At 44.0% G+C, this 23,676-nt stretch overlaps 1 protein-coding gene across 1 annotated transcript; it reads right to left on the bottom strand.

Annotated features, from left to right (window-relative positions):
- Positions 1-812: 812 nt before the first annotated feature.
- Positions 813-23,435, bottom strand: TMEM272 (transmembrane protein 272). Its single transcript, XM_067289670.1, has 5 exons — positions 23,017-23,435; positions 18,825-18,904; positions 11,442-11,501; positions 5,382-5,464; positions 813-1,225 (listed from the first exon to the last, which is right to left on the bottom strand). Exons 2-5 carry the CDS (start codon positions 18,880-18,882, stop codon positions 863-865), a joined length of 564 nt encoding a protein of 187 aa, XP_067145771.1. The 5' UTR covers positions 18,883-18,904; positions 23,017-23,435; the 3' UTR covers positions 813-862.
- Between the last annotated feature and the right edge of the window lie 241 nt (positions 23,436-23,676).

The following is a 23,676-nucleotide window of genomic DNA, read 5'->3' as shown; positions in this document are numbered from 1 at the left end:
CTTTGTGTTAGTGCAGTACTGACAAATAATTGTTGTACAAAAATGGAGGAAGAGGAGTTACCCCAGGCTGGGGAATGCTGAAGCACTGATCTGATACTCAGTAGCTCTTGACTAGGTTAACGCTTCTGCCAAAGATTTACAGTGTGGCCTTGGCTCAGTTTCTGATGGATATATTCAGACTACCTGTTTTAGCACCAAAGGTGAACACAGATGCTTCCTGCTCAAAGTTCAAGAGAGACCTTGGGGCCATATTCAGGCTGCCTTTTATACATGCGCATGTTGCTATTACAACTGCTTACTGACTGGTCTCACACTGGTGTGAATAGCTCTCTGGTGAGCATCTAAGTAACTGTTGAAGTCCATGCACCATGCAAGGTGGTCTCAGTACAACCCCTTATCTCTTCACATCTGTTTCCTCATCTGTAATGCATGGCCAGTAACATACCTCAGCAAGGTCATGAAGGTGTTCAGATCAGGGAAGAGGACAACATGGCTACTTTTATAGGCAAAGGTGTACTATGCTGAAATTACATAAGGAGACCTGGGTTTAGAAGAGTTTGTCATCTGCAGGCGCTTACTGCAGAATTTGACACTCGAAATAGAACATCCAACAGTTACAAAAGGGATGTAAAAGTTAGAAAGAGTGCACCCTGGCATCTCTAGCAGCAATTTTACATGACTATGCTGTATTCCAGATTAGCTATTTCCAGATGGTATGGTATTCTACAATTTCCTCCTGCAGTTGGCAGCTATCATACATATACACAGCAACAGTACAACACAGATGTACACAAGGGTGAATTATTGCCTTTTCTTCTTGTACACCCTTTCCCAAACATCTAGGGCTTTATTTCTGTAGTGTTTAGTCTTCCTCAGAAGAGTATCTTTGCCTGGAAAAACAGTATATGCAGCAGCTACAAAAGATAAGGAGAAAGAGAACAGTATGGCTAATGATGAGAACACCAACAGCAAAAATGTACAGGGTTTTATCACAGTAATCCTGAGGCTGGTGGAAAGGTGGGATGAAATTTGGCAGGTACACAGAAAACACCCAGTAGTTCCCAAGAATGAACCAGAGGAAGAGGAAGAGGCTGAGGGTCAGGTGGATGTAGTACTTGTGAGCGTTCTGCCTCCAGGGATATTCGTCGTCATCATCGTCATCAATCACAACAGACTTGGAAAGCAGCTGCCTCATCCTGGTTGAGTCGTACAGCAGGAGAGTCACCTGGAGGCATTGGGGAAGAAAAGGAAATGAATAGATTAGCTGTGAAAAGGCTGAACACCATCTGGCCACTGCCAGCTTTTGGACCAAATTAAAATTGCATGTGGGGAAGTCATGTAAGAGAAAGCTGAGGAGCAATGAACAAGGCAGATCCTGCTGGAAAAGAATGTTTTTTTTCCTGCAATTTATTAACCAGTCAGATTTAGGCCAAACATTGGGAAAAACTTGCCAACAGTAAGGGTGGGAAGGCATGAGAACAGATGAGATTATGTAGGAAGATGACAGTAGCTCCTGCACTGGAAAATTTTACAGATTAGAGGAACTTCTGAATGACTTGAGTAGAGTTTTCCTGCTTTGCAGTAAATGATTTATCTCCCTAGCTCTATTTTCTATCGCTGTGTAGGTGAATGAGCTTGTATAAAACTATAAAGGGTCTAGACTTCCGTCTAAGCCCCAAAGAAATTTCTTCACATACTTGGAATGATTCTGACAAATTTTCTTTAGTTAAGCATCATTTTCTCAGATTGCTCCATCCCCACCTTCAGTCAGAACCAGGAGAGAAATAGATAGAATACCATGAGGTTGGGAAGGTCTGGTGAAATGCAGTAGGACTCATCAGCAACACTTGAAAGATTTCTAGTTTAGTCTTGCCAATACAAGGTATGTAGGTAGAATGATGACAGTGCAGAGAAACTTTCAAATTTCTGTATCCTAAATGAATCTCTTAATTCTGGTAGATTTAGGAGAACTATTTACAGGAGGCCTGACAACAAAAATGGAGCAAGTTCTTGTCTTTTTCATGTCATGGTCTCTGTTGAAGGAAACACGAGTACCTATGCAAGGATTTGGGCCAAGCATTGTGAATCTTGTGTTTCCTTGCTACCCTGGAAACATGGTCCTCAAGGCACTAGGTATTGTAATCCCAAATCCCCAGCTGTCCTCCTGCCTTGTGGAAGCCTCAATCCCTTTTTAGGTACTCAGGTTCCCACGCAAGGCTCCCTGGAGGTAGCTGTGTCCTTGGGAAAGGAACTTTAAGAAAACAGCTGAGTAAGGAGCTGCCTTGGCCAACCAGGAATTAAATTCAGAGAGAAAGGTAAAGGGTCTAAATTTATTAGCAGCTATGGGGAAGGACATACTGTCTGAGCAGGAATTCTCAGCTGTGTTCTCTTTCCTGGAGTTGTACTCTGTGCTCAGTTTTCTGCATGAAATGAGAACGAAGAACACCCCTCATTTTGTTCTCTTCCTTCTCCACTAGTCAGTGGAGAAAACACTTTCCTGAGCTAGGGAAAAACCAATTTGGATCTATGTTCTGCCTGGTTTGGATTTTAGTCTATGTGTCCCATTTTCCAGAAGCAAGGCCTAGTGCCAGGATCCAGGGCATCCTGGGAACAGGATTGTCTTGCTCTTCCCTGTTGCAGCTGTTCAACTGTGGATAAATGTTTAAATATTTATTGGCAAAACCAGCTGTTTTCCTAGCCCAGAGGTTGGCACACTTTCATAGGTTTGTGAGAAACATAGTTTTATGTTCAATGTGGGCAAAGAAGGGGGTTTCCACTCGTATCTCTCACATCACAGCTGAGTGCTCAGACTGGTTGGCTTGTTCAGACCAGCAGAGCATGTTCCTCTTCTCAGGTGATCTTTTCTTGTCTATGTGTCAGGCTCCTGACACATAGGAGGGGTAAACCCACCTGGCCAGTAGGTCTGAGGTTTCCACATGGAGGCCTGTGGCTTGAAACGAAGGTCCATTTAGCTCATTAGCTTTGAGGTGAGCCCAGCACAAAGGTAGCTGCCTGCACTCAAGTGCCATCATGCTCAGCAAAGGGAATGGGGTTAACGGGCAGATGAGCATGGTTATGAGGAAGTCAGTGAAACCTCCCAGGTGGATTTATGGATCTCAGATGCATCTAAGCAATTAATGGAAGGCATATTTGATTCTTATGTACATTGCCTTGGCAAGTTGTGAGTTACGCAAATTCTGGCTATCACTCACGTTGTTAATAACTGCAGAATATACACTTATGAAGCAGCATGACACTAATTCACCAGGTCTCTCCAGGCTCTGTAGAATGGTTCAGTGGCCTTGGTGGGCATATATATAGGTTACCAGGGCCTTTTAAAAGGATCAAGATACTGAGGAAACAGATGAGGAAGCTACAGATCCATACAGATCTGAGCCAAAATGACTAAATGGAGTCCAAGGAAGGACAGTGTTCTTTCAAGTCTTATCCCATACACACTCTCTGACCTTTTAACCCTAAGAGTTCAAGTTAGCCAAAAAAACTGCTTAGTCACAGTTTCCATAAGCTAATACTGAACTCAGTGCAGACTCATGAGTATAACAGAGGGTAGAACTGAGGCAGTTGGAGTTTAGCTAAAAGATCATGCCTCATGAGATGGCATATGAGTTAGGTAAAACAAATTCTTCTGACCGAATGTATTGCTAGACTGCAAAATACCCAGTCCTGCTTTCATTGATGCCACATTCAAGCCATTATTTGATTTCAGTAGGAATATTAACTGATCCACTTACCATTTTATTTAAGACAAAAAAAACTGACTTCAAATCACCAATAGCTAACACATGGTCAACATTTTTGATGAGGGCTTCAATTCATTAGCATGCGACTGCTCTTTCAATTCTCATTTAATTTTTCCTAAACTACTACTAAACGAACCTTTGACTATACAGAAAAGTCCAATGGTGTGATCAAATAACTAAGCATTTGCCAGTAGAATGCGTAGCATCGCAAATTCATTATGAAAAGATTAAGCCCTTTCTTTTTTTTTCTCCACTTACTTATTTACTGCCCAAAGGCCCTCAAGGGGGATGATTATTTTCCAAGCAATGTACTGCGGTCTGGTTACCACTGTGTAAAGCTGAAGGGAATGTAGAGACTTGCAGAAGAATACTCTTCTTTCTCCCTTCTTTCAATCCTGGAAGGGGGCTAGAAACATTATCAAAGGGGAACGTAGATAGCTCCTGTCCACAGTGTCTACCGGCTACAATATACAAGGATACTGCTGTCAAGTAAGAGACTGGTGGGTTCTTGATGGAGGTACAGGCTCCCTGCCCTGGAGCATTAGGCCCTGGCCTTCCGTGTCCACCCTGCGTGCTCTGCCTGTGCCAGGCTGGGTGCTGGGTTGCTGCTGCCCCAGTTAGCTCTGTGGAACAGCAGATGGTACCAGTATAGACACTCCCTCTGGCAGCAGCAGTTACTGTCCTTACCCCTTTATTCCCCCAGTGGTGGTTTTCTGAGACTCTTCTTTCAGCTCTACCCCTTTTCTTTCCTTTAGCAGGAACATCTTTGGGACAGCAAAAGGAGTTTTGCTTAATACTGCTGAGAAGGCTTGAACTAGTACTGGCTGCAGTCTAGGACAAGCCCATCCGTGTCTGCTAGCAGCCAGCTGGCATGGTCGGAAAAGTGCCTGTCAGCAGTGAGCTATTGTTCGCCCTGGAGACAACCCTGTTATAGCTTTATAGTGCCCAGGCTGTAACACGGATATGGGGATGTCTCTGCTTGTCAACCAGACTGACTCAGTGAAGATGTAAGTGAGCACAGTTCCCTGAAAGACAGGTAGCTGTGGTAGAAAATGCTGTGCTTAGATTAATGAGCCCTGCTATGAAACAGAATATATTTACTCCAGAACAAGGCCATGCTACTGCATTGCCATTGCTTTTAGCCAGGCTGGAGTGCGGATAAAGTGAGCTCGTGTTTGCTTGCAAAGGATTGTGTACAAACACCTGTAGTTTTATAGCATTCCCAAAGCTACTAGAATAGCTTCACCCCTTGTTCAGCCCGTATATCTGAAAATGAAGGAGAAAGGCCTGACAGGCTTGGAGGATTGCTTGAGGAAACAGGACCCCATTTATCATGGCCCTCCATGTTTTGTAGTCATTTACATCAGGAGGGATGGTAACACAGATGCTGTGATCTAGAAGAAAGTCACACCACAATATGTGGGACAACACTGAATAAAACTCATTAGAGCCTCACTTGATTGATATGTGCTTTCAGTGCTGGAACAAACACGGTTCAATCCAGATAGCTGTCTTCAGTGCTGCATGCGCACAGCTTTCTGGAGCCATCATTATGTCATAACTCCAGCATGTCAAATTCTAATCACACAAAATATTTTTCACACATAGAAGGCACATTACCTTTAAGCTGCCAATCACGCCGCCCACCAACAGATATAATGGGATTAGTGGCTGAACTGGGCAGTCTTCCAAAAACTTCATTCCTGATTAGCAAAAATTAATAATGTTTATTATCTCAAGTGATCACATGGTGCAACATTCTATACTGTAAAAAGTAAAGATCCTGTAAGTGAAGTGTTCTTATACCCAAGCCTTGTATCCAACGGGGGCTGAACTGAATAAGGTTTGTGTCTGACATTACAGTAGTGAGGGTCAGGAACAAACATACAGCAGGAGAAGGAAGAGAGAGCATAAAGGGTCACAACAGGATTACAGCATTACTCATCTAAGCCATCTACACAGGTGCATTGGCTTCAACTCTTGTATTTTTGTTAAATGAATGATAAACTTAGCTGGTCAGGAATATCTGAAGGAAGCATAATTTTCATCAGAAATAGAAAATTCCATTGAAAATCAAAACTGTTCCTATAAATGAGGAATTCTGAAAAGCTTCTCCTAGGCCTTTCCTGCTCATTAGCTCCCATGAGTGTGGTGTGTTCCTGAGTCAGATGCCCTGAAACTTGGGAGCCAGAGCTCATGGGAGCTCCTGAAACCATTTTAGCTTCCCAGGCAGCTAATAGGGAACCAGAGAAGCCCGAATTTCCGGGATGTTTGGGTTGCTGGAGGCTTAAAGCACTGGTTGTTATGGAGCCAAGGATCCTGACAACCCTCAAATCTACTGCTAGAAAGGGAAAGCTGGGTAAGTTTTAGGGAAGGGATTTTATGGCAGTATAAGGATGATGCTGGCATTAGACACTGAAGCTTGTGATACAGGTCTGTGGCAGTGAGACTCATCTGTCCAAATTTAGATGTCTGCAATGCAGGCATCCATATCTGAACTAGTTTCCTAGACTCTCTTTATAGTCAATAGGGAGAAATAGACACTTCTAAAATCCAATTCATCTCATCCTAAGATAGACATTTAAAATAGGTCAGATGAACTGTGCCCTGAAAGTGCCTCTTTCTCTCTATGACTGTACAGTTAAAGTTAGCTGAGATGAATCCCCCGCCTAAGTGTCATACCCATTGGTGTCTTTAGTCAATTTTAAACTGTTTGTTGCACCACAGTTTTACTATTATTGATCCCATGTTTCAGGCCTTCTGCTGATCACTTGTGGAGGCCAGAAAGAATTTTCTGTTTTCTTCTTCTTGATGTATGATTTGTTTTCTAGGAGGATTTTCGACTTTCCTCTGAAGCATTGGGGTTATCTAGGCACAAGATGCTGTAAGCAACATGCTGGTCTAAACATCTTTCAGGTGGAACATCTTGCCCCCATGTTCAGGATTATAACTGAACAGGTGGCTTGAGGTCAGAAAAGATGTACCAGTGGGTTTTTTTGCCTTCTTCTGCAGGTGTAATCCTTTTCACCTTGACATTTTGCCTACCAAATTCACTGCTATTACTGGTCCAGAACATTGCTGATGTCCTGTCCTTCTCGCATAGTGTAGTATAGGTGCTGTGGATTTTTGGTTTCTTACAATAGATATTATGTTAGTCATAGGATGCAGGGAAGTGTTTTGTGGTCTGCTGTGTATAAGGGCTGTGGAGTCCAATGAACTCTTTCATACTAAATATCTATTACTAGCCTTCCCACAACTGAAAAGGGCTGGACTCAAATGCACTCGGGCTCTGTGCCTTCTTGTCCCCTATTCCTAGGCTGTAATTTTTATCCATTTTGCCACTATCAAACACTGAGGGTCATTCTGGGACCTGCCCAGACTCCCAGCTTTACAGAGTAGGCTGAAGGGAAATCGGCAAGAATTAAATCATTTTCAGAAAGCATCTGCCACAGTTTCCAGAGTCCTGGCCCTGTAACAACCTGCCACAAAAGCAGCAGGCTGGGGATCTCAGGGAGTATATTTCAGTTTAGGAACCTGGGCGATTGGTATTTCCAGTGTATTACTGAGATTTTGACTTGAGACAGAATTCAAGAAAACGTGCCAATTTTTTCATGGAGCTGAGATTCTGTTTCCCAGACAAGTCTATTATGGAGTCACTTCATACATGTAGCACGACAGCCATCAGTCTTGGGAAGGATTTGAATGACAAGTAGTGGTACTTAGTAATTTGGGGGAGAATATTCCAGGCAGATATGATGGTAAAAAAGGTGGTGAAAGGGGATAATACAGTAATAACTGAAAAAATAGAGCGTCGTGGGTGAATAAGAGATATGGACCTACAGTTGACTGATGGGCACTGACACTTGTCACAGTGAAATCTAGGCACATGCATGATGTACCAACCAATTCACACACAGCGTGTGCATGATTTGTTCAGGAACACCAAAACTAGTGTGAGCGCGTTGGTGCCAGAGCTTTTCTCCCATGAGCACCAGAGATGTTCTCCTTTGACTGCTAATGGTGGGACTAGATGGACCATGAGAGATCAAAGCTTTGCTTCTTGTCAGAGTTTTCAATGCTCCCTTGAAGCAGCTAATATGCTGAATATGAGAATACCCTTCAGACAACTATTGGGAGCACTTGAGAGGTGAGGAATTATTTAATTTGGTGTAGGTATGAGTATGAGGAGTGGTACTGAGGTACAATTGAACAAGGGAAAATTTAGACCGGCTATTAAGAAAAAGATGTCATCAGCTTTCGAATGTGATTTAACTAACCAAAGAGATCACTGTATATAAAGGTAATCTGGACAACATGCAGGAATATGTTACTTGGAGCAATCCTTCATTGTTGCAGAAAAAAAAAACAAATTTAAAAAAAATCTAGGCAGTCCTTCCATCACTATTTTTGGAATGTTTGGTGAAAAAAAGTATCATCTCTACCAGTAAAAATTAGAAAGCTGTTAAACAATCTGTAGCTTAAATGATATAACGTGTCTAGAGCTTGGAAAATTTGCTAAGTCCTCTTCTTGTATCCTGACTTACACAAAATTTTAAGACTGTATAATGTTAGTGTGTCATTACTGCTAGGGCTACCAGTTATTCATCTCTGAGTTTTAACTAATATTATTATAATTTATCTGTTAACATTTGAAAATATCTCACAGTTGTTCTCTAGAGAAAGCAAGGGACAAAATGACTGGAGACACATCAGTAAGTCATTCTCAGAGATCATTGTAAAAGAATGTTATCAAAAACTCAAAGGGCTTCATTTTGATAATAAATATCTGCATTTTGCTTTGACATTTAATTTTCCTAAAAATGCCTTTGCAGATAAGTAGCTGCAGGAAAACAATATCCTCTGACAACACTATATTACAGTGACATTATCTCTTAATTTTAGTAAATTGCAAAAAAAAAAGGCTCTGTAACTGATGCAGGAGATACCCAGAGCTCCAGGCTAATATCTTACCATACACTTTCCACTCCTCACTGATCTTAAAGATATTGTGAAATATTCCTAAGAAATGATATTTATAAGTGATCAGATTCCAGCCTTGGATTCATTTCCAGAAGGCTAGCTGTCAACTTGTATGCAAGCTGTACCACAGTGTAAATGATACCTTCCTACTCCTATTTCATAGCTCAGGCATATTCAGCCTCGCAAAAAGCTAAAGCTAAAATCCTCTTATGGGATAAATAGCAATTTTAAGTCATGGATAAGCATAAGAGCCTAAGTGTTGAGATGTAACAGTTCAGCACATCTCCCTGCTTCCTAATTGCTCCCTAATCCCTAATTAGAACTCCCTAATTCCTAATTAGGACTCCCTAATCAGAGTCCTACCACAGTCATCTCTGGTACTCACAAGGGCCCAGATAAAGGAAGCAGCACCAATCTTTACTGAACATGTTTTATAAGGATCTGGCCAAATATAGATGCCTACAGCTAGGCTAGTTGTACAGACGCCCTTAAAAGTCATCTCATCCTAATGCAGACACCTAAAAGAGAGTATGGCTTGAGCTGTCAGAAGTGCCTGTTTCTCTTCACTGGCTCCAAGGGAAACACAGGGTTACAGCTGCAGATGTGTACAGTCCAAAGCCAGGTGGGATGCATCTTGCCCACAGCATCTGCATGTCCACAGAGTTAATTTGCACCATCTTTCATTAATGATGAGAGAGAAGATGAACAACTTCTCAAGGACACCAATCTGTAATGATCGCAAAGGTTCTTGAGGACAAGACTTAAAATTAAAAGTGATCCAGATGGACTGGAAAAAGCCATCCACAATCTATGAGATGACATTCGATAAAGTCAAGCACTACATATAGGAGAGAAAAGGTAAATGTAAATAAAAAATGAGAAAGGTCTGATAGGGAGCAGCATTGCCAAAAAGCATCTGGACTTACAATGCACCATAAACTAAATTGGAGCCAATGACCTGGTGCAGAGAGAGTATATTTCATTATGAGGTGTATTTACAGGAATCCTGCATGTTAAACAGAGGAGCTAATTATTCTGCACTACTCATTCCTGAGGTCTCAGCTGGAGTATTGTGTTCTGTCACATTTTTTGAGGGGGAAAAAATAGTTACACTGGCCAGAGACCAGCAGAGAGAAGCCAAAATGCAAAGAAGCTATAGAAACAATGACCTGTGAGGTCAGGTTGAAAGAACTGGGTTTTTGAAATCTCTAGAAAAGAGAAAATTGAGTGGGGGTGTAATAACAGCCTTCAAATACTTCAAAGGTTGTTGTGAGTAGGACAGTGACCAATCTATCTTTGTGATCATGGCGTGTAGGACAGGTTGTAATCTGTTTAATTTGCCATAGGGAAGATTTAGGTTGGATATAGGGAAAAATATTTTGTCTGTGAGAGCCATAAAATGCTGAAGTAGGCTCCTTGGGAAGCTATGGAATTTCCTTGAGTAAGGACAAATCAGACATCTGTCAGAGACGCTGGGAACATGCGAATCCTGTCTGAAAGTGGACGTTGGCTGATGTCTCTATCAACTTTTCTCGAAGTGTGGATCGCAACCCCAGGGAGGATGTGAAAGGCCCAAAGGAAGCCACAAAGTGTTAGAAAAAGGTCTTTTTTTTTTAAAGAAGTCTATATTAACGATAAAGAAAAGATGATGCCTAAGAAAGAAGATAAGAGCCTTATACATTTTATAAATGTATAAAATTATGCAGCTGATAATACATGCTTTTCCTTTCTTAAATATTTGATCTGGAATGCTACTCACAAATCCAGCCTTCAGGGGGTCATACAGAGACAGATAAGCCAAAAAACAGGTCACACTTTCAAAAAGTTAGAGAAATAGCAGACTCGATGATCTTTTCTCCCCTTCCGGCCTTGCGCTTCTAGGATTTTTGCAGTGTGGTTAATACAGAGGAGATCCAGATTAATGAAATCTCCTCATCTGTCGGATTCGGAGCTTCCTCCCACAGAAGGAACAGAAACACCCACAGCACTTTGCCAGGTGTCAGTAGCCTAAGCAGCAATTATGCCAAAGTCATACTCCAGTTAAAAAAAAAGTGAGTTAAAATAGGCTTAGGGCTCAGAACATGTCAGCAACTTCATCATAAAAAAAAAAATTGGGAAAGTGTTTCAAATGCTGCAAAAATGAGCAATGCAAAACCAGAAAATTCAAAGGGATGGTTAAATTTAAAGAAATGTAAACATCGTTGGATATGAAAATATATTGTTAAGGCCTCCAAACATCCTGTGTCCTACCCTGTATTGAGGTGACACAGTGATGAAGTATTTAAGACAAACAGGCTCAGGTTCAAGAACTGCTTCCTCCCTACCGTATAGTGTGTGCTGTGATTCTGTGTCTGAAGCTAAAATATTAATACGCAGTTTTAAAGGGCTAAATATGAGAACAGGTGATATTTATGATGTTAGTCTGATTATACTCTTTATATGAATCACTGGTACTGGAAATTTAACCCACCTGGGCTCGATAGGAGTTAACAGAGACCTGTATTCCCTGTGACAGAGAATCTCCAAAGGAGACTTTAACGATTACCCCAAAATATTTAATGCAGTTACATGAGCACATCTATGGCAAGAGTACTAGCTGCTATAAATCAAATTCCAGCTTGTTTCTCTCAGAAGTTGCATTAACTTGTCACACAGTGCCAGGAAGCTCTTATTTTTACATTTCTTTAATAGTCAGCTTACCTGTAAAAGCCATGGACAATGGTAAAGCCAGGAAAGCAAGGAGCCCAAATATAAAGCATACTGTGAATGAAAAAAAAAAAAAAAAAAAAGGACAACATTACTGGGACTGGTTGAAGTTTAAAGAACAGAAGTTCGATGCAATGTTTTGCAGATGCTGTTTACACATATAGCTGTGTAGCAAGCAACGGGGTGAGAACACTGTGTTTGTTGTGCAGCATTCAAGATGATCAGACCCAGCAAGGGGTTTATCGCTCCCCCAAAACTCAAGCTTCCATTTTTAATTGATACATTTTTAATCCTTGCACCAGTAATAACAGGATGAGAGACACAAACTGCTTTTGTTGCTACTATTCCTAGCTGTCTTATTGCAAGGACAAGTACTCAGTGCTTGCTACCTCAGCCTGCATCAGCAGCAGAGACACCAACAGATTACTGTTCAGTAGCAAGTAACTTTGCACGAGCTGATCCATGGCAACTGATGAGCCAGAACAGTTTGCCAAGCAAACAGCAGCTTTAATGCCATTCCACTCAGTTTTCACTGATAGCTAAATAAACTGTCTTTATTGCAGACATGAATAGTTTTTGGCTGGCCTGGCTTCCTGACCCAGCTCAGGCCATGATCACAGAGGTGGTAGCCCTGCTGCAAGGAGTGGGACTTGTCACAGGGATAGATCTGCTTAAGCTGCATGGACTGATGCTCTTGGGGTGCTCGTAAGCTGTTCCCATGTATGATCTGATCTGAGATGCTTAATTACTCCCGAAAGAGCTGCTGGTGTCTCTGAGCCCTGAAACTTTCCCAGTGTGTGCCGATGCTGTGGTGGTTGAATGCTTGTCTTTGCAGAAAGCGAGAAACGATAGCATCAAGAGCAATGTGAAGGGCCTGTCTTCTTCACAAGAGCTGTCAGTTCTGTGCCTAATCATGACCATTTGGCAATGTTGAAGTGAAACACTGCCTGGCAAAATGAGGTTAAAACATAATGAAGAAATTCAGTGCTTAGCTTCCCTGCAGAGTACTTCTGAAAATGAAGTTTATAAGTAGATACCCAAGGAGACAAAGTGGCAGCAAGTGGAGGCAGACAGAGATTGCAGAGGGGCTGAAAAGGGCGTGGAAAAGAGAAAGAGTAGGACGTCCCCTTGGAGGTTTATGAAACAAATTTGAACCTCAGAGTAAGCATTCAGTGATAGCTTGGGACCAACCCTTCCCCGAGCAAACAGCATGATGCAGTTCCCAAGCAGCCCTGCACACTCGGTGCCACCGAATCGCACCCACTGCGAGACACGTGCCTTCCCCACTCCGGGCAGGAGTAGGTGCACTGCCAGGCCCTTGGCTATCTGCAGTGCCTCTCAGGGTAACTGCACAGCACTGCCAACCTGGAGCTGTCAGGGTGCCTTCCAGAGCAAAGCAAACATCATTATCTCCATTTCACAGAAGGAGAGACTGAGACAGAGGGCATAGGAACATCATCAAAATTCAAGGGTAGACTCACCAGGTTTTCTGATCCGCAGTCACTTTTCCTGGGAACACACCGTGTCCCCCCATGCACACACTGCCTGTGTTTTCTCAGCAGAGAATGAGGATCTCGTACTTCAGCACTTGAGAAACATCTTTCTCAAAAGTAGCATGTTTAATACATCTATGAATTGGTAGAGACTGATGATATTTTGCACTGAAGAAAACACTTCTGTTCCTTTATGCCAACCTCTCCTGTCACTGCTGGCCTGTCTCACGCACCCATTTTTGCTCAGTCTTTCCCATTTGTTGAATGCTGCACAGTATAGAAATCCTTCCTCTGTTTCAATAGTATCCTACACTTGACTAAGCCCTTTCAAACACTGACAGCCTCTCGTTAGATGAATTCTGCCCAGAATTTCCCCTTTCACCAAATGTCACATTTCATGCTAGACACTCTTGCTGTTACATTATCTGGAGTATTAGTTTCATATTCTGAACCAATGTTATTATAGTTGAGCTGGCTTCTAAACACACCTGTGAACATTACGTTCCAATAGTGCCCAATTGCCTGGATAATTCATTTATCTATTACCCAAATGAATGCAATTCAGGTGTGCAGGAGCGACATCAACTGGCTGGTGTTACCGTCAGGACTGTTGGACCATCACCGCACTGTCACAGCGTGAGTCTCAGAGCAGAGGTCAACCTGCTTGAGGTTTCATATCCTTCCCCTGTTTCTGCTTGTGCTGCATGAGCGTGGAACAAGGAGCTCGGTAGCAGGAGAAATTATGTCATTTCTTAATTGTGCAGTGACTAGTGCCTGTGCTCCCTAGGGAGGGATGCTGCAGCGTGCTCTGTAAAAGGCTCAGCAGGGCACAGGGGTATGTGGAACAGCGCATCTGGCACACAGGTGTCTGGGTTTGCACTTGTCTAGCGTCTACCCAACAGCTTGATTTTGGAGGGGAGAAATAGGAGGTAGGGACCGCTCGCAGCTCAAGAGAAAAAGATAATGGCTCATTAATTCTCTTCCCCAAAGCAGTCGCTGGGAATGTATTTACTCATTATCTCCCCATTCAGCTTCAGCCTCTTAGGTCTCGAATTGGAGGGGCAGATGCATAGTCTGGGAAGGCTTCCAGATTTGTATTTAACAAAGTGAGACTCTCAACAATCGACTACACAACTGGCAGAGCTCAGCAGTCATTCTGAATGCCACTAGCAGCACTAAAGACTGTTTTCCCCCAAACGTGTGGGGTTTTCACAGAAATATTCCCTGGTCAGGACACACACATTCTGTCTGGATTTGTCTGGGTTTTGCTGCCCCATTCTGGTCTGAAGACAAATTGCTCAAGAAAATGTTACTTGCCGCAGGGCCGTAAGGACAGCACAATTCTGCAGAGGGAAAGGTGGTATCTATGCAGTTTCATGCATGCAGCTTGTGATATTTTTGAGTCAGTGATATCACCTCATGGGCCAGTCTGAGATGTCCCTGAACCTATTCCCAGAAAAAGTTGCAAGAAAAGGTGGATAATCTGTAAAAACACAAGCTAGGTGAGGGAAAATTTTCCAGACATGGCTCAGAAGAACATCTGCCCTGAGAAGCTGGTGTCAAGGCACATGGGCTGGCAAGCAGGGGCAAGGAAAGTCCTCTGCCCTGGCATGTGCCTGCAGGGCAGTGCACAGTGGGATGGCTGTTCCCCTGTTCTTCTGCATTTAGCATAGGTAAAGTCCTGCTTTGGGAGGCATTAGTGAACAGGTCCTAACCTGCTGGGAAAAGGCCAGGGGAAGAGCTCATATCTGGGATCACATCAGGGAAGGAGGGAAGGAAGTAGCTTTGCATCTTGCAATTTCCCTGAAATCTGTGGGCAAGAAAATCAGACCTGAGGGTGCAGACTCTGTCTCCCGCCCAGCAGGACACTTAGCTGACATAAATCTGGCATTTAGCTGAGTTTTCATACTCCTGCTGGAGTCTCCCCATGCTCTTGCACCGTATGGTAATAAATGAACTTGAAATCACTATTAACATTATGGCTGTGTGTCATGGTCTCTCTTTCTTCTCTCTGATGCCTGAGTGATTACATTTTCGCCAGCCATGCCCCTGCACTGCAGCTCTCCTCTCTTCCCTCCGTTACACTGCCGTATGCTGTCCCCAATTATATGCCTGGCCTCAGGGCACACAGCGGATTAGCTCTCTGTGTGCAGGGCAGATCTACAGGCAGTATTGAATGTGACACCTCTGAAAATCCCAAGAGAACCTTTGACTATTTGAAAAGAAGAAAACTTCGCTTTATCTTTAAAGCAAACACTGATGATCTAAGCTGATCTGAAATTTCCAGACTTCATTTTGCTGCCTTGATTTTTCCAAGCGCTTGGAAGTTTCAGATCAGCTTAGGTTCTCGTAGGATTTTCAGAGGTGATTTATGAGTGTAGATCTTCATCTACCCACTGTTCTTGGAGAGTATGCTAATATGGTTGTAGTGCAACCTGCTCAGGAGAGTACTGCAATAAATACAGTAATAAATGAAGTGCTGTATTCATTAGCCATCATTCCCAAATGCTGTTTGTTCTATAGACTGTTAGGCTTTTGTCATGAGTCTATGTCTGCCAAAAAAGGAGAAGGATTTCTTCGATGAGATGCTGCCGGCTTCCAGGGTTTCCACAGTTACCCCAGGGTTTATCTGCACAGGCAAGCTGAGCAAAATTCAGGGGTAAATTTACAGTGCTCCCTTCTAACGCCTTGTGGGAAGTTTATTCTGAAGGGGGCTAGCTCTTGGCAGTGCGGATGAGAAGCAAATTTGGGTCACATGGCCTGGGGGCCAGAAAGTGATCATTCCTGGAGGCAGATGCATTTGGCAGTGTACATGTTTCCATTAGGATCCCTTGAAATCATAGAATGCACAGAGGAGCTAAAATAGGAATTAAAAACCAGAATCCATTGTTAATCCAGACCTTAGTGTGCATGGCGAGGACTCTTTGGGGAGGTTGATTGCTCATTTTGGAAGTGCTTTAAGTGACTGCTTCGAGGGTGTGTAAGTCTCTGTGTGGGAAGCACTGGCATAGAAAGCAGTGCCACAATGTGCTGTACAGCATCATGGAAACTAGCAGTGTAACAGACTGGAGTGCACACGTAGCCGGTATTTTCATCCGCATTTTATTCCTTCACAGTATTTGAAGGAATCCTCCACAGAATTGACAAGGACTTGGAGAAGAGAAAGGATGCAGTGTGCGTGGGTGGGGTGGAGGAGCAAGACTCAACTATGGAGCCAACTCCAGCAAGGTCATAGGTTTTACATGCTCTTCTAGGCATTTGAGTGACAGGAAAGTGTCACTATATCGGATGGGCTTCCACGAAGGAATGCAGAAAAGACTTGATGAACAACTTTGAAAGAAGAGAATTAAATCTGTTCAGCTTGGCTAGACAAATAAGAGAAAATAAAACAGGGTCTGAGCACTAAGAAAGGACTGTGGGTGACCCAAAGGTAGAGAAATGAGAAATGAGGTGAACTTGAGTGAAAACAGAGATTGAGCTGGCCATGACAGGAAATGTTGTAGGATATATACTAATGGAATAGTCTCTTTGGACAAATGGCAGGAATCCCATCCCTGGGGTAATTTAATCCCTTGACCAATGTAGATACTCAGCAGCTGGAGGATTAAATGTTAGGAACAGCCATACCCATGGAGGTCTCTTGTCCCAGTGCAAAGCCACAGAGGGAGTATGACCAGAATACCTTGCAGGCCAAATCCAGCCTCAAAAGCTCCAGCTGCTTACTGTGTGCCATTACTGTTGGGTTAGAAAAGGTTGTATTACCGTGAAATAGCTCTTTGATACCCAGGCAACCTATGCCAACCCCGCATTTGAACTTAAATGTAAAGAAAACCTGAAGGCAACGGGTTTCCTGGAATGGTATTCCTGCTTCTGGATGGGTAACTTTGTGGGTATCAAGGAGCGAACGCCTGGTGTAAGAGAGCATAGATGAGATCAGAACTAATCCCATTCATCTGAAACATTTCAGAAGGAGCATTTATTTTCTCAGTTCATTAAAGTCCCAATGGCAATACAATACCAGCAGAGAACAATGACATTTTGCTTGTAACTGGTAGGAGCAAGAATTGGAGCACACACTCCCTCCGCAGGCTGGGCCGGCCGGCCGGAGGGCAGCCCCGAGCCTGGCCCCACTCTCCAGGACTCCTCGGAGCAATGGGAGCACCGCAGGCTCCGCACGCACCTCAGCTCTTCCCTGCTCTCCGGGTGACTGGTGAGGCTGGGGAGAGGGAAACTGATGCAATTTCCAATCCCTCTTTTCCCCTGGAACAATGTGAGAACCAGATAGGGTCAGAAGATGTCTTTACAGACCCTGCTCATGCCAGATTACCCAGGGAGGCTGGCTGCTCTCGCCTTTGGGGTCAGACCTCAGTAATCTGAAAGCATTTTGAACCCATGTCCGAGCCATCTATGCTGGTGTTCGTCCCCATAGTGGGAGGGCAGGAGCCAGTGGAGGCCCCTGTTGACTTCTGCGACAGAGCAGCAAGAGCAGCTTGGCAGCAGCAACATCCTCATTCTTGGAGCAATGCTAAAAGGCCCTGTCAGACCCTTGTGTGCTGCTCCTCAAAAACTAGACAGAAGTTGAAGTTTCGCCATTCTGGAATCAGTCACAATAAAATGAATTTGGGAGGCATAATTTCTGCAAAGGATGGCATGCAGTGGTTTTGTCTGAAGGAGTCCAAGTCCCTGTGTTAGGCGTTAAGTGGCTTAATCATTAATAAAAGTTCATTCTGAACTTTGAGAGCCTTTCAAGTGAAGCCAAAATATTCATATAAAAGACCTCAAGGTAACAGCCGTAGACTGACAATAATTTGTGTGGGTGAAGTATCAATTATGGTGAGTAGTCAAGTATGTTAAAGAGTTTTCTTCTCCTCATCTTTGAGTAGTTTTAGAAATTGTCACTGCCTAAAAGTAAAAGCAAAAGGCACTTGGAGCTTAGAACAAAAAAAAGACAGTTGGAGGGAGTACATTGCATTAAAACCTTGGATTTTTAACCCCCTGCCAACTACACTGCATTCCTGGTCTTATGAAATCTTCCACCTCTGAAGCATATTTCTCCTGGGCTCATGCAGCCCCAGGACAAATCTGCTTTCTGCAGAGCTGCTCCTCGGGGAGCAGGAACTTGCCTGTTGATCTGGGCCAAGGAGCAGCCAGCTCTTTATGCCCAACCTCTGTCCTTTACCCTGATTAAGATGAACTAGTTGATTATGAAGCCTTCAGTCACATGAGCCCAGGCTATAATGCCATGAAAGGCTGCAGTTGGAATAACTGATGTTTCTCACCCATGATGCCTGCTCTTTTAGGAGGTCTGCTCACACCTCCAGTCACAGCTGTGCCAAGCGCTGGGCAAGCGGAAGAGAGAAGACCCTGCCCCAAAGAGCCCACAGCCAGAGAGGCTTGTCTTGGCGCTACACCACACCGGCTGGCAGTAATTTTACTTTACAGGAATAGCTCATAGGGGAATTCATTCCCAGATCGTCTGCACTGCTTTTTACTAGGCATTTTTCCAGTTCATATTTATGCTGGACTTGAAACCACTTGAAACAGAGGAGACAGGAGACAAAAACACTGTATTGCTTAGGCTTTCTGTTGCAGTCATTTTTAAGTACTTTATGGTGTTTATATTTGTTTGAAATGTTACACTGGTATGCAATATTCCAAATACCACAATAGGCAGGTGCTTTAGAGACACAATTATTATTGTGTGCTCTATCAGTGTTTCTCTAAAATTGTCTAGAAGAGAAAACACCTCAGAAAGGATGAAAGAAAAGGAAACTTCAGTGGAAGCCTCAGGTGGGATCTGGCATCATCTTAATTTCTTTATATACCTGCCTCAGCTGCAGTGCTGTTTAAATACGGAGGGAGATTACTCCCAGAACTGCCTTACCATTGCTGGCAATTTTAGATATGCACCGGTGACAAGCTTTCTCCAGGCCAGCAGTCATGGTGAAGCACCTTTTAGGGTGTCTGTAGGGATACAGAAAAGAATACAGTTATGAAAATAATAAGCAGTCTTTAATTAACTAAATATTTTGGCCTAGAGTCATTCCACATGCTTAAGCATGCTTTCACTACCCCTAAAACCCAAAGAAGCCACAAATCCAGATGACTGGCAGAGGGCAACATTCCTGGGGTCAGATAACATCTGGTAGCTGGAGTCTCCTCTTGTGCCATGCTGGCATCAACCCTCTCCCTTCACAACCCTCTTTGGTTTGACACGTGTCACCCCAGCAGAGTTTGCAGCAACGTAAAGCTTTTTTTCCCTAGCACTCCTCATCTTGCCCATCGCTTTTTGCCACACTCTTCACATACAGTTTGCACAGTGCAGGACCCAAGTCTTTCTCAGTAAATAGAGGAGATACAGTGGAAGTGTCCACATCTACCAAAAGTTACTACTAAGTGGTGGCCAAATTACTAGACCCCTGTTCATGCTCAGAAGAGAATTGGGTGTTATCTTCCAGCAGCTTCATGCTTGGCTGCTGGATGAAGCCAATTCTTAATACATGACCCCAATGAAAAGATGGGTTGAATAATGCAAGATCTTCAGGATCACAGGGAGGCTGGAGGAAAATTAATAATTCTGTGACTCTGAGAACTATAAAAGGATCTATTTTAATTTCGATTGGGATTAGGGCAGCACAAAGTGTATTTAACTGCTATGAGAAAACTCAGTGAAAAGGGCAAGGTTCACTACATGACACAAACCTCTGAAGAGATTATTTAATGAATAAAAGTGAATTAGGTAAAGAAAAAGGGAGAAGGGTAGGAAAAAAAAAAACAAATTTAAAATTGAGGAGAATTCTGAAGAGGAACATAAAATAAAAACTGTGAAGAGAACCACATGGAGCCCAGAACAAGATGCCTTTCATTAAAAAGTAGCTGGATTAGAAAGTAGCTCTTTGTAAAGAAGAATTTTTATGAGGTTGTGTGAGGGATGAGCAAGCAACCAGGCATTCCAGGCCAGGACACAGGGCAGCACCAGCCAGTTAAATGTCATCCAGTGCAGATGAAACATGGAAAGAGCCCTCACCCTGATCTGAGCCTCAGCCTCTGGCCAGGATCAACACAGGTCTGTCACCAACACTGACCCTGTGATAGGTGGGGGAAGATAAGACTGGGGATGCTCTGAGGTGCAGAAGAAATATTGATCAGAAAGGGGTTTGCGTGGCTATGGTTAAAGAAATACAGTCATCCCAAATCATATCTCTTCTCCCCATGGTCCACAGGACACAGAGCCTGCTAGGATAAAGGTGAATAAGGCCAAGTGCACCCCGTTACACTGTTATGTTGCTGCCAGTCATGTCTGCTCAACTGCTGGAGCAAGGATGTAGGTATTTCAATGTCTATACCTATATCTGATGTGACAGCTCTGCTAGGGTCCCAGCAAAGAACATCATTGTATTTCAACCAGGACAAAATAATAAGAAAGGGAATGAGGAGGGGTGAGGTATGGAGGAGGCAGGGACAGGGGAGCTGTACTTCTGCAGGTGCCTCAAACTGGCCCCATCTGAATTTCCTAATAATTAAGAAGCAATATTTAAAATTTAGCCTCACTCTATTCCAAACTGAGATGAAACCTCTCCCATGGGATTTCTCATCCTGCAACACATAGCCCAACCTGGCCCAGACCCTACTAGGGACCAGAAGGCCCTGGATATATATTAAAGAAAGATAAGGCCAGACTGGCACCACCCAGCCTATATGTGGCCACACACACCCTGCACAGCCTCTCTGAGACCCACCGGGAGTGGCAGAGCACGGCACAGACATGCTGTCAGCCGGCCGCCTCTTGGGAATTTTCCTTCTCCAGCAAGCAAAGGTCCTGCTGAGTTTTGGCAGCCCAGGACCCTCTGCTGCCATGGGGAATGGGATGGGGTTCACCCCTTGCTCGCGAGCATTGCAGTTTATTTCCTAAGTTTATTTCCTGGCAGCGTTGGCAGTAGTTGTGGCAGGTCTGGCTTGCTCCGTTGGTGAGCAGCCAAGCAAGTAGCAGGGAATGAGGCTTTTCCTGGACATCCTACCTGGTCAGTAACCTATGCTGATACATTGCATGTAGCAGCCAGCCACCAATGTATATATGCAAGTTTCTAGTGCACATCAGATCAGGTGCCTCATGAATTTTGGCTCTCCCTCTCCAGCTCTTCTCTACACACCATGTCACAAGTCTTGTTTGATGCATGTGTGCAACTGCTGCAGTTACCTTTGTAAATCTCAGTGGCCTTCTCCATCCATACTGAATGATGCACTGGATTGGAGATTGGGAGCAGCATTCACCTGACCTCTGGGGTGGGCAAACCCTTCTGCCCAGGCCACCAAACCTTCTTCAGATGCTTCTGAAGAGCAAACACTGTGCCTGTAGATGGCAACTATTGACAAATATTTTAAGGAAGGAAATGAGCATGTTACATGCTCAGGGAGAACTGAAGGGAGAAAGGGAAACTGGTAGTTTTCACAGCCAAATGATATGTTAGTTTTAAACCTTAAAACTTTTGGCATAGATTTATTCCTAGAAAGTGCACAACTAGGCATTAATTTTGAGTATACCATAGGCTACTGACAAATTATGTGTTCTAAATTATTCAAAGAAATCAATAATATTAGTCTTTATGTGAATGTGCATGACCAGAATTATTTTTACAGCAGTAACTTTTACAGCCATGTTAACAAAACCAGTGCCATAATAGAAAGTTGGCTGAATACCAAATCATCCTGAGCAGAAACTGTGTGTGGCTGGGAATGCTATATTTCTGTAAGCAGAGGGGAAAACATATGCTCTGTCTAAATTTACTGTTGTTTTACACTAAAGAAAAAAAAGCAAAGACAAAGTAACCCGAAGGAGGAATAGGCTCAGTATACGTGAGCATGTCCCCATCTAGTGACAGATCCCAGAAATGGCTGTAAATCAGCCCTGTGTGCACACAGTTTTAAAAGGGGAGGTATAAAAAGCAAATTCACGATGGCTCCACACGAAACATGCTCACACAAGAGCGTAATACACATAACCGCTAGGAGATGGTATCGACTCATTCCTCAGACCCCTATCTGAGTGGCAAATCCCTCAGAAGAGCTATTACATTTACTGGATAAATATGTGTTGGCCCTTTCCCCAACCCCTCAGTGTATCTGCAGAGCTGCTGGGGTTGGGGGGGTGGGGTGGTTAAAGACAAATCTTTTCCTGCGTGCCAATGCATGGTGGTGCTAAAGTGCAAATCAGCAGCCAGGCAGCTAGAGAAGGGGGTTGTGATTGCTGAGGACTATTGTCACCACAGCTTGAATGATTGCTGAGACCAGCAGCAGACCAAGGCGCAGACGCAGGGCAGATGTTCCACCACACAGTGCTCCACAACCGGGAAAAGTTAGAGATGAAAGCCAAATTTGGACCTCCTCCTCTGCTCACACGGCACCAATGCAATGTCCTGCATTGCTGGCTTCTTGCTGTAAAACCTCTGTGTTCAGTTACTTGTCCCCAGTGAGCAGCAGTGGGAGGTCTCCATAGCATGGACCTGCTAGCCTAGTCCCTTCTTTAGCTCAGGCAGTTTTAGCTTTGAACTATCTTCCTGGTAATTATTCTCATCACAAATGTTTGGGTTACAGTGGTCAAAAGAGGTGCACTGACTGAAAAGTGCATCCCTGACCCCCTGAAAATCCTAAAGGCAGCTTCGTGCTGGCCCCACCGTACTCAGCCCAAATGAGAACCACTTCCACATCTGTCCTACACTCCAGCTTTCCTTGCACAAACTTAGTTCTGCCCTCCCCTAGCTCAGGACTGATGGACACAGCAGCCCATCAGCACACAGATCCTCCGGCATTCCCTAAAACGCTGGTTCCTGCTCAGCGGCTCCTGACTGATGAGGGGTGCACAGTCCTGCTGGGACATGGCAAGCGCACATGGCCCAGCTAGGCCCTGGGAAGCAAGGGGTGACTGCTGGAGGGATTTTTTTTTTCTAAAATATTCAGAGCATCGTAGCCAAAGTTCATATCCAAAGCCAATTGCTTCCTGACAAACCACAGCCCCACACTGACTTTATTTCCACAAGCCTTCCTGGCACACTGTCAGCTTCCCAGTAAATTGCTCTTACCTGAGAGTGCTGCGGCTGCTGAGTTAGGTCACCTCAACGGGTGCAAGATCGGGCTGAGAAACCACAAAACGCAGCCGTCGACGAAAGTCCGCTGTGAAAGTCGGGTGCTGCCTCCCTCCAGAGCCACGCGCTGCTGCCGGGGGCTCTGCCAGCGGGTAGTGAGCTTCAGCGGGATCTCAGCTGCTTTTATTCCTGCTCCTCGCCTGTTCACGCACCTTTCGGCTGCGTTGCTGTTGGAGGTTTTGCAGGCGCCAGGCGACTCCGCCGCTGGAGCAATTGTGAGGAGCGCTGATCCGCACCGCTCTCCTACTCCCCGAGTTGGCTGGAGCCACAGCCCACCCTGCGCAGTGGTACGGTGTCAGCAGGGGGAAGCAAAGCACCCCGTGGATTTGTGACTGTACCAGAGAAAAAAAAGAGGAAAAAAAAAAAAAAGACGTTTCCTTTGCAGAAGCTTTTATTTTAGAAAAAATTTAGTTTACTCAGAAATCAATAGTGAAGAATAAGTACTTAGTTCATACTCTATGCAATCCCTATTGCCCTTCCTATTGATACAATTCATATAGCTCTTTGCAAATCTGCAACTCACATAACCTTAAGAACTGGCTAGTTTATATTTCTTGTGTCACTATGGTAGAAGTGTGTATGTTAGGTGGTTCCTTG

The sequence above is a fragment of the Apteryx mantelli genome, chromosome 1 (genome assembly GCF_036417845.1).
Source record: "Apteryx mantelli isolate bAptMan1 chromosome 1, bAptMan1.hap1, whole genome shotgun sequence".
Lineage (NCBI taxonomy): Eukaryota > Metazoa > Chordata > Aves > Apterygiformes > Apterygidae > Apteryx > Apteryx mantelli.
Note: the sequence above shows the minus strand (reverse complement) of the source record. Positions and strands in the feature narration are given on the sequence as shown.

Excerpts from the sequence above, each read along its gene's own strand:
- TMEM272 (XM_067289670.1), bottom strand. The coding sequence starts at position 18,882 with ATGACTGCTGGCCTGGAGAAAGCTTGTCACCGGTGCATATCTAAAATT. Across the intron at positions 11,502-18,824 it reads ATCTAAAATTGCCAGCAATG|TATGCTTTATATTTGGGCTC; the intron begins GTAAGGCAGTTC and ends TTTCATTCACAG. Across the intron at positions 1,226-5,381 it reads GCGTGATTGGCAGCTTAAAG|GTGACTCTCCTGCTGTACGA; the intron begins GTAATGTGCCTT and ends CAATGCCTCCAG.